This window comes from Rutidosis leptorrhynchoides, chromosome 3 (genome assembly GCF_046630445.1).
Source record: "Rutidosis leptorrhynchoides isolate AG116_Rl617_1_P2 chromosome 3, CSIRO_AGI_Rlap_v1, whole genome shotgun sequence".
NCBI lineage: Eukaryota > Viridiplantae > Streptophyta > Magnoliopsida > Asterales > Asteraceae > Rutidosis > Rutidosis leptorrhynchoides.
In genome coordinates this window covers 676,082,756-676,094,327 of record NC_092335.1, presented here as the reverse complement: position 1 = coordinate 676,094,327, position 11,572 = coordinate 676,082,756, and the positions used below count along the sequence as shown (strand labels likewise).

General features: G+C 32.4%; 1 protein-coding gene across 1 annotated transcript; it reads left to right on the top strand.

The window, feature by feature from the left end:
- The first annotated feature begins 10,208 nt into the window (after positions 1-10,208).
- On the top strand, positions 10,209-10,712 carry LOC139902645 (translocator protein homolog). The gene has a single exon (XM_071885252.1). The coding sequence runs from the start codon at positions 10,209-10,211 to the stop codon at positions 10,710-10,712; it is 504 nt and encodes a 167-aa protein (XP_071741353.1).
- The last annotated feature ends 860 nt before the right edge of the window (positions 10,713-11,572 follow it).

The following is an 11,572-nucleotide window of genomic DNA, read 5'->3' as shown; positions in this document are numbered from 1 at the left end:
TATATATATATATATATATATATATATATATATATATCAACACCAATGTAGCAGTGGCTTAGTGGTACCAGATGCCTTAAAAGTTAGGACCCGCCATGTGGAAGCTTGACCAATATATGTCGTATGTTCAATCTCCATTCGAGGCAAGAATTTGCAACTCTTGTGACAATGGGATGATGATTGGCCTGTCGCATGGTTGGGGACCTGGGGAGGTAATTTTTCGGCATCCAACCCTTTTGGGGTGGATTTGGTGGGTTTCCAAAGGAAACACAGGGTCGTGGTGTCCCCGCCAAAGTTACACCTTGACCAATTGACCAATATATTGTGTTAATCAATAGGGAAGTAGAATTTATGATGGGAGGAGTGATGTTGTAGCGTGAGGGTACGAAATAGTACTATATTTTACTACGAAATACGTTACAAATTACACAAGTTTTAATTATTTATTTACAAATGGGATATACCTAAACCTTGCTACAACACTATAGGCAGTGTACCTAATCGTAGAGTAGTATAGTTTTTAGTAAGTCCGGTTCGTTCCACAGGGAGCTGGCTTATTTCACACTATATTTTAAACAATTATATTCGTACAAAATATATTATATTAATAATATATAAAAAGGGGTTTTACCGTTTAATGACCGGTTTGTCGATTTATATTTTAAGCGAAGCGTAAAGTAAATGACGATATTTAACTAACAATACAAAATAAATAACAATAATTAAAATGACAATAAATAAAAGTACGAGGAACAATGAAATAAAATATATTATGCTTATTTAAACTTCCGTAATCATGATGTTTGACGTGTTGATTTTAGTTTTATGCCCATGGGTTAATTGTCCTTTGTCCTGGATTATTTAATATGTCCGTCTGGTTTTTGTCCATAACAGCCCTATCAGTCATAAATTTAAAGTGCGAGTGTCCTCGTCAAATTATTCTTATACCCGAAGTCAAATATTCCAACTAATTGGGGACTTTAACTGTAACAAGGTTTTAATACTTTGTTATCAATTATGCCAAGTGTCCTTGTACATAATTTCACCCCTGTTTTAATTATTCTAGTGGCTATTAATCCATTCCCGTGTCCGGTTAAATGAACGATTATTCGTACATATAAATACCCCGCCCATCGTGTCCGATCGAGTGTATATGGTAATTTATAGGGACGCCCAATTGTAAATCTTTATATTAACATTAACAAACTATCATTTAGTTAAACAAATATAAAGCCCATTAATAGTCCATAGTCTAATTTCCACAAGTGTCGTTCTTTTGTCCAAACCCCAATTATGGTACAAAGCCCAATTACCCAATTTTAGTAATTAGCCCAACGTCATGATTTCTTCGGATTAAATAAGCATAATAATAACTTAAGTATGAGACATTAATTTAAAAAGGAGAACATAGCTTACATTGATTATTTATCGCGTAGTGTTACACGGACAGAGCTCCGACTTTAAAACCCGTAAAATAACCTTTACATAACCCGAACTAATCTAATATAACACTAATCTATATTATATATATATATATATTTATATTATACTATGGAGTATTATTATTATTATGTTATTTTTACTCGCAGAATTCGTGAGATTTTATAGGCATTCTGAAATTTCTGTGCTCCGCGAGTCGCGGCACTTTGTGCCTGAGAACTCCGCGAGTCGTGGGGAAAGGGGATACAGCTCACACCCTTTTGGATTTTCTTTGCCGACGTTTTATATATATAAATATAAAATATAAATAATTAATATAATTATTTATATATTATATTATATTTTTGTGCATAGTAGACTTGTAATTTTTAGTACGTTGTGTCGGGCGTTGATAGTTGACTCATGTCCCGGTTCCAGATTTTCGAACGTCCTTGCGTACAATTTAATATCTTGTACTTTGCGTTTTGTAACTTGTACTCTTGTCATTTTTAGACGTTCTTCATCAATAATTTGAACCTTTTTAATTGTATTTTGTACTTTTGAGCTTTTTGGACCTTTGTGTCTTCAAATCTTCGTTTTCACCTTTTGTCTTTGCACTTATTTATTTAAACAATTACAATGAAAATATAATACAATTACAAATGAAAACCTATTATTTAGGAGGGATATTGCTATGAAATATATGTTTCTTTTTAGCCTTATCAAATATCCCCACACTTAAACGTTGCTTGTCCTCAAGCAATACATAACTTGAAATAAAATCACACTTCACTCGAATCACTTTTTTATTCTCACACTTTGTACATCAGTGATTTTGATATAGCGGTATAAACAGTGATAGTAACGATGGTTAAAGGTGGGTGTGTCATCCACAGTTGCCTCGGGTTTTGGTCAACGACACTTGCAATCAAATAGCCGATTTACTTTCAGTTTCCAAAGCAAAGTGCGCATTTGAAAGGCGGTTTACAGTCCCACATGACTATGAAAATGTAGATCCTTAAGGAAATTGGATCTTTATGAAAACATTTGATCTTTTGAAAATTCAATCTAGCTTTTACCCTAGACAAGTTTTACGGAATAACCCTTCACCGGTGTTTGCAAAATATTTTTGTGGGTTTTGTGGGTTTCAGATTTGAAAACTTTAGCTCAAAACTTATGGTTTTGTGTCACCCACTTGCTAACCTTGTATTAGGAAAGCAACACGTCCAGTTTACTTGCTCCGTATATTACCTTTCGGTAAACTACCGTCCGGTTGTAAAGGAAAGCGTTGAACAAGCAACTGTTAAGGCAATGTCCCCTGACATGCTTTTAATTATGGTCTATAACGTGTTGGACGCAATTACTATCCTTTGTAGGAGCAATAGTAAAGCTCACCCTTATAATTTTTCGATCTGGCACAAGGTCCTGTCTTTGACCACTATGCAACCACCGTTCTTACGGTTGACACCCGATTTAGTTCAGGTGACCTAATGAATTCTGATGAATTCTCAGGATTTTACGTTCAATGGTAATGAACGCATTGAAAATAGGTTTTCAGAAAACAAATCGGTTTGTAATTTTGATCAAAATATTTTCTTGTTCAAGCTCGAGTTTAGATATCATTGAATTCCATAAATTTGTAATTCTCAATCTTTAAGGTCAATCTCAAGGATTGAGTAATATCAGGCTTAAAAGCTGATTTTTAATCTTTAAGGAGATTATCCATTCTGGGGGTCTGATTCATTAGTCTTATCAAGCTAATTTGCACGGCGCCCTCCCCATTTTACGAGACAAATCCTCTCATGGTTAGGATAAGTCTGACCACATGGCGACCCTGTTTAATGCTGAGGTCCGTGGATTTCCTGCTGATTTTAGTGATGACTTTTCTAGATTTTTCGTCAACCTACAGCTGGTCTGGACGACAACTTCTTGACCTAAATCAAGAAGCGCGTTTCTTTTTCGGAAGACTTTACTTCCTTTAAATGATGGAATTGATTCATCGTGTAGATCCATCTTTCATTACAGTAAATCGGGGAAAACAGTTAATTTAGTCCAAAACAAAAGCACCTGCAATAAACTTTACAGAAACATGTGATAGATAGTTTTTAATTGAATAACTTGGTACATTCTCCCCACACTTAGTTTCTTTCTTTGCCTTTTTATTCTCCTTTATTCCATTTTAAATGAATTCAAGCATTTTAGGGTGTTTCTCAATTTATGTCCTTTCTGAGGTAACGATAATTTCGGTATTAACACCTAGTTTTCACCGTTCATAAATATATATAAACATGATTTTAAATTCATTTATTTGAATTTTTTTTTAAAATTTTCACAAAATTTGGCAAATAAAACCAAGTGTAAACCCGAGAGAATTTATAACCCTTCCCCACACTTAAGATCATGCAATGCTCTCATTTGCATAAAATCAGACTATAATTATAAATTCATGAGGGTGATTAGTGTAGAAAAGTAATTAAAAATACCCAGTTTGTAATTACAAAGATCGTCGAATGATAGATGGCGCGCCTCATCGTTCATTCCTTCTTGTTTTATCACACATGCTTTTTTTTTTCTTTCTTTCAAAAATGGCTGCTTTTCTGAACTTTTTACTAATATTTGAAAAAGCGTCTTTTACCCTAATCATGCATTTTTATTAACGAGTTATGCACTAACCCGAACCCCTAATTTAACGTTAAGTGGGGTTAAACTTCCCCACTCTTAGCTGACGACATGTGAAGTCGGTAGAATAAGTTCCACGAATTAGAATAGTGAGCCAGTTATTTACATCTCGGGTGGTGTATAATATATCAATAGGTTTAAAGTTTAGACTCACCCGATCGTCACTACTTAATTCTTTTTTAAGTGTAGCTTTTAGTAAATGGATATGTCTCTTTTCTGGTTCTTGGTCAAATGGATCGATATACACCGACATACATATTTCTATAGGGTGGATAATTCCTAACATTTCCTTCCGTTTATTCTTGGGATCAAAGGTTTCACCTCTATTACCCAATTGGGTGAAATTCGAGGTGTCATTATCTATTACAGCTCGTAGTTCATTTCCGGTGGATGACTCGTCTATTGAGAATATTGGGTTGGAAGGTTGTGGAATGGTGAATTTCGGGATCAAAGCAAATTCTTCTTCATTAATGGTACTTATTGGTCTCACCATTTTGGTCTCGGGGGTAAAATTTTCAATGTTATCGTTTTTCCAAGAGTACCAATTTGTCACCCTTACTTCTTCTTCTTCATCCATTGATGGATCGTTGATTTCGTCGGTAGAGGCTAATGTGTCGATATGTTGTGAAATTGGTAAAGCTGAATAAAAATTATCATCGGGATAGTTGGTGATTTCGGAGCTCTCGAATTCATCAAAATTCGATGATATGAGATTTTATTGCACAATACTCCTCAGATCAACAGGTGTGTAGTCCGATAGAGTTTCAGCTTGCCGGTTTACAAATTCTCTCATTTGTTCATTTTGAGCATTGAGTTCTTCGAGTTTGATTTTCATATTGTCTAATAAATTTTCAGACACGTAATTTTTCTCGTCTACTGGTTGTTGAGTTTGGAAATATTCTTGGCAATAATCCCAATTTGAATTGTATTCTTCATAATCATTCGATTCAGGTTCCGTGGGTGCGTAATTTTCCATAGGAACGTAATAATAACATTCCCATGTTGAGTGATAATCTCCACAGATTTCACAACCAGTTATTGTTTCGTCATTCGTGATCCAAGATTGACCGAACGAATTGTCATCAACACCCGTTTGAGAGTATTGATTAAATTGATTTCGGATGTCATAAAGAGTTTCCAAGGCCTTGTTTTCAAAATTTTTCATTTTATTGCGATGGCCAAATTTTAGCTACAATGTGGTGCATTCACTAATTATCCTATTAGTTATAAAAATAGAAAAACTTATATAAGTTGTCCAATTAATAGACTTTTCTGCTTTTGCCCACGTTTCGAATAGCCAAAAGATGCAGCAGGGAGCCAGAACCCTTTAAATCGGAAGCTCACAACTCAGCCACTAACAAATCCAACTATTACTACGAAGCAGAAAATTGTCAACGTCCATTAATTTAACCACTTAAATAATTTTTCTTTCCGTTTGAGATATTAGATAAGAAATAGAGAAAATTTCTAAGTCCTAAAAACTAAAGCGTCGAGAAATAAGAAAGAAAAAGAATGCGCGTCGAAAAACGTCAAAAAATAAAAATAAGAAAATAGCGCGTCGTAACTTAAAAGTCTAAAAATTATATTTAAAAAGTTGCGCCTAAAGGTCTAAAGGTAAATGCAATTTTATTCAGAAAACGGCAATTACTTAAAGGCACTAAAATCTATTTAAAACTAAAGCGAAAAAGGGGTCGCAAAATTCTAAAGCACCTAAATCTTAGTCTAAAGAAAAAGCACTTAAGGGATTTTACGGCAAAGCCTAAAAATCTAGAAATAAAAATAACTACGGCAAAAACTATGACTTAAAACTAAGTACGAGCGATAAAATACAAATATTACGCTAAAACAAATAAAAAGATACAAAATATAAAAATAATCTTAAAGTTGTAAAAAGTACAATTTTTATAAAAATATTATTTTTATATTATTTATATAATAAAACTATTAATTTTATAATTTAATAAAACTAATTAAACTAAATAAACAAAATAATAATAAAACTAAAACTAATTAATAAATTAATTAACTAATTTAGGGTTTATTAAAAATAATAAATAATAATATACCGTAATAAATGCTGGTTTAGGGTTTCAGGCGCGTCAGACAGGGCGGCTCCGCGAGTCGCGGTTCCACTTGCCTTACAACTCCGCAAGTCGCGGAGGATGTAAAACGTTTTTTTTTTTTTTTTTTTTTTTTAATTTTATATTGTTTTTCTAAAAATATATTTATACAAATATATATTAAAAATATAGCGTTTCACCGAGTTCCCCGGCAGCGGCGCCAAAAACTTGATGTTGTAGCGTGAGGGTACGAAATAGTACTATATTTTACTACGAAATACGTTACAAATTACACAAGTTTTAATTATTTATTTACAAATGGGATATACCTAAACCTTGCTACAACACTATAGGCAGTGTACCTAATCGTAGAGTAGTATAGTTTTTAGTAAGTCCGGTTCGTTCCACAGGGAGCTGGCTTATTTCACACTATATTTTAAACAATTATATTCGTACAAAATATATTATATTAATAATATATAAAAAGGGGTTTTACCGTTTAATGACCGGTTTGTCGATTTATATTTTAAGCGAAGCGTAAAGTAAATGACGATATTTAACTAACAATACAAAATAAATAACAATAATTAAAATGACAATAAATAAAAGTACGAGGAACAATGAAATAAAATATATTATGCTTATTTAAACTTCCGTAATCATGATGTTTGACGTGTTGATTTTAGTTTTATGCTCATGAGTTAATTGTCCTTTGTCCTGGATTATTTAATATGTCCGTCTGGTTTTTGTTCATAACAGCCCTATCAGTCATAAATTTAAAGTGCGAGTGTCCTCGTCAAATTATTCTTATACCCGAAGTCAAATATTCCAACTAATTGGGGACTTTAACTGTAACAAGGTTTTAATACTTTGTTATCAATTATGCCAAGTGTCCTTGTACATAATTTCACCCCTGTTTTAATTATTCTAGTGGCTATTAATCCATTCCCGTGTCCGGTTAAATGAACGATTATTCGTACATATAAATACCCCGCCCATCGTGTCCGATCGAGTGTATATGGTAATTTATAGGGACGCCCAATTGTAAATCTTTATATTAATATTAACAAACTATCATTTAGTTAAACAAATATAAAGCCCATTAATAGCCCATAGTCTAATTTCCACAAGTGTCGTTCTTTTGTCCAAATCTCAATTATGGTACAAAGCCCAATTACCCAATTTTAGTAATTAGCCCAACGTCATGATTACTTCGGATTAAATAAGCATAATAATAACTTAAGTATGAGACATTAATTTAAAAAGGAAAACATAGCTTACATTGATTATTTATCGCGTAGTGTTACACGGACAGAGCTCCGACTTTAAAACCCGTAAAATAACCTTTACATAACCCGAACTAATCTAATATAACACTAATCTATATTATATATATATATATATATATATATATATTTATATTATACTATGGAGTATTATTATTATTATGTTATTTTTACTCGCAGAATTCGTGAGATTTTATAGGCATTCTGAAATTTCTGTGCTCCGCGAGTCGCGGGGAAATGGGATACAGCTCACACCCTTTTGGATTTTCTTTGCCGACGTTTTATATATATAAATATAAAATATAAATAATTAATATAATTATTTATATATTATATTATATTCTTGTGCGTAGTAGACTTGTAATTTTTAGTACGTTGCGTCGGGCGTTGATAGTTGACTCATGTCCCGGTTCCGGATTTTCGAACGTCCTTGCGTACAATTTAATATCTTGTACTTTGCGTTTTGTAACTTGTACTCTTGTCATTTTTAGACGTTCTTCATCAATAATTTGAACCTTTTTAATTGTATTTTGTACTTTTGAGCTTTTTGGACCTTTGTGTCTTCAAATCTTCGTTTTCACCTTTTGTCTTTGCACTTATTTATTTAAACAATTACAATGAAAATATAATACAATTACAAATGAAAACCTATTATTTAGGAGGGATATTGCTATGAAATATATGTTTCTTTTTAGCCTTATCAAGGAGGCAAGTATTTTTTTTTCCTAAAAATATCACAAACATTAAGATCAAGTGAAAATATAAACATTTAAAAAAGAAACTTTTTGATAAATGTTATTATTTTGACCAGAAAACGCTCAAATAATAACATTAATCACGATGAATGTTATTTCCAATGACATTATTTTCGAGTATTTTCTAATTATAACATTAATCAATGTGTGTCCTTTTTTAAATGTTCATTTTTCACTTGATCTTGACATTCATAACTAACTTTTAATAAAAAAAATAAAAAATTTACCTCATTTTTCCCTCCTAAAATTCACTTCCATCTTGATTAGCCCCACACACACAGGGGCGGACCTATTGTAGTCCTAGTGGTGGAACGGGACACCACTGAAATACGCGATGTAATGGAATATTTTTGGAGGTTTTAACTAGTGACACCACTGGATAGTGTACATTTTTTTTAGTGACACAATTGAAATAAGACATATAGTAGAATTTGTTTTAGGCGTTTAACCGGTGACACCAGTGACTATCAATCCTAGATCCGCCACTGCGCGTGCGTGCGCGCGCGCACACACACACACAGGGGCAGAATCAATGGGGAAGTAACCAATCGGGGGAAAGCAAAAAATTTTTTCTCGTGTTTTTTGGATTTTTTTTCAGGCATCAAGATCACACGAAAATATGAACATTTAAAAAAGATACTTCGTGATGAATGTTATTATTTTGGCGAGAAAACGATCGAAAACATTCATGATAATATTGTTCGTGAAAAATGTTAACTTTTTTTTTCTTCATGTTTTGTGAAGTAAAATTTAGCCCGATTTAGAATTTAGGGTTTAGGGTTCATCAAACCCGAAACCCTAAACTCTAAACCGTTCGTGTTAAAAAACTAAATCTAGATCCTAAATCTAAACCCTAAATCTAAACTCTAAACCCTAATATCTAAACCCTATAAACCCTAATATCTAAAACCTCAACATACGCTCGAAAAAAACGATAATTGTTATATATTACTTCTTCGAGCGTTTTCCCGCCAAAATAAAAACATTTATCACAAAGTTTCTTTATTAAATGTTCATATTTTTATTCAATCTATAATGTTCGTGAACAAAGTTTTTTCAAAAAACGAAAAAAAAATTACTTCCCCTCGCTTCCCCCCAGTTGGTTACTTCCCTCTTGATCCTACCACTATATATATATATATATATATATATATATATATATATATATATATATACACACACACACACACTTCTAAGGCATCTGGTACCACTGAGCTACTGCTACATGGTGTTGATATATATATATATATATATATATATATATATATATATATATATATATATATATATATATATATAGGATCTACTGAGAACTTTTTTAGTGTGAGAAGAACTCTAGGAACTCCAAATACAATTCAAATACATTAAAATTCGAGCAAAAAAGGTGCGCAGGCGAGGAAAAAAAGGAAATTCGAGCAAAAATATAAAACACGAACGAACAAAAAAATATAGTCGAGCAAAATTTTTTTTTTTCGAATTTCAAAAATGTAGAATACATTTTTTTTATTTATATAAAAAATGAAAGTTATAATTATATCATCTATTTTCAAATGATTGAATTTCAATCTTTAAATGATTTTATAACTTTAAATAATTTCAACCATTAATTTACATAAAGGTATCATAATTGTCTTTCTTTTTCTTTTAATTATTAATATTAAATATTATATATTATATATTATATTATGATATTATGAATAGATGACATATGCCATATAATAATTTTATTGCATTTTACAATGTGTAACTAGGATGAAAAATTAAGTGAATTAATCACTACTCAATCATATATGACCGTAACTAAGGCCTACCGATATTATTGCACGTGCCCATATTTATTTAATCTCCTCACCACAATTTTATACCAGGAGTCATTTTGCGCGAAAAAAAGGGTCTTCCCCTACAAAACCTCTTGGCCTTTCCATATCAAAAACTCATTTCTCTTCAACACTTTTCAAATCCAAACTCAAATCAACAATCACCACAAGAAAAATAAAACATCTGAAAACATGTCTTACATCGCCCGAGCAAGATCTCAAAAGAGACCGTCGACAGCTAGTGGCGGAGTCCGATCACTAGCTTTTGCTGTTGTGGTCCCCGTATCTCTAACGCTAACCAGCATATGTTATTTCGGAGAAAGCGACATTTACAATAACCTAGACAGACCGTTCTGGATCCCACCCTTGTGGGCCCTACACCTAACATGCTTATCGTCCGCTTTTGTAATGGGGTTATCAGCTTGGCTCGTGTGGGCAGAAAGTGGGTTCCACCGCAAACCCATGGCTATGGTTATGTACCTAGCTCATCTTGGGTTCAGTTTGGCTTGGGAAACAAATTTTTTCAAAATGGGCCCCACACAAATGGGTTTAGCAATGAGCTTGGGTCAAATGGTTACGATTTTATCGTGTTCCTGTATGTTCAGCCGGATAAATCCTATCGCTGGTGACCTAGTAAAGCTTTGTTTGGTCTGGACCGGGTTCTTAATGTCTGTAAATCTATATTATGTAATCTAGGATAAAACGTTTAAAAAACATAATTTATACAGTTATTTACTCCGTATTATTTATATCAAAAAGGTAGAAACTTTGTAAACGAACGATGTAATGGATATAGTAGTTGAATAGAGAATATAAAATGTGTATTACTTGATGTTGCATCACACAAGATGATTCAAGGGAGACTAGAGCTATTCCATCTACAAACCGCATTAATTAGGTCAACATGTGCACAAATTCGCTGACAAAGAAATACGGAGTATTCAGGATAACGTAAACACACTTGGGTAAAACTATAAATAATACGGAGTAATAATTTTGTATGTAATAGTGTGTAATGCATGTAAAACTATATTGAAACATTAGTTTAACATTTTGTAATAGAAAGACTTTGAAAGTTGTAAGCATTTAAGCGCACATTCAATTGGAAATCTTAATGACTTTCAAATTCTCCTAGCCATTATCCTAATGAATTGACCCAAATTGACCATTTTAGACGAATAGGTCAAAATTGACACATCTATGTTCCTCTTTGCTAAGACTAAGATTCAAAACTACTAACTGGTTTAATCGTTAGAGTTTTCATAAATCACTCAGTATATATATATATATATATATATATATATATATATATATATATATATATATATATATATATATATATATAGGGGCAGGATCAATGGGGAAGTAACCAATCGGGGGGAAGCAAATTTTTTTTTTCTTCGTTTTTTGAAAAAACTTTGTTCATGAACATTATAGATTGGATGAAAATATGAACATTTAGAAAAGACACTTCGTGATGAATGTTATTATTTTGGCGGGAAAACGATCGACAAAAATAACATTCAAGATAATATTGTTCGTGGAGAATGTTAAGG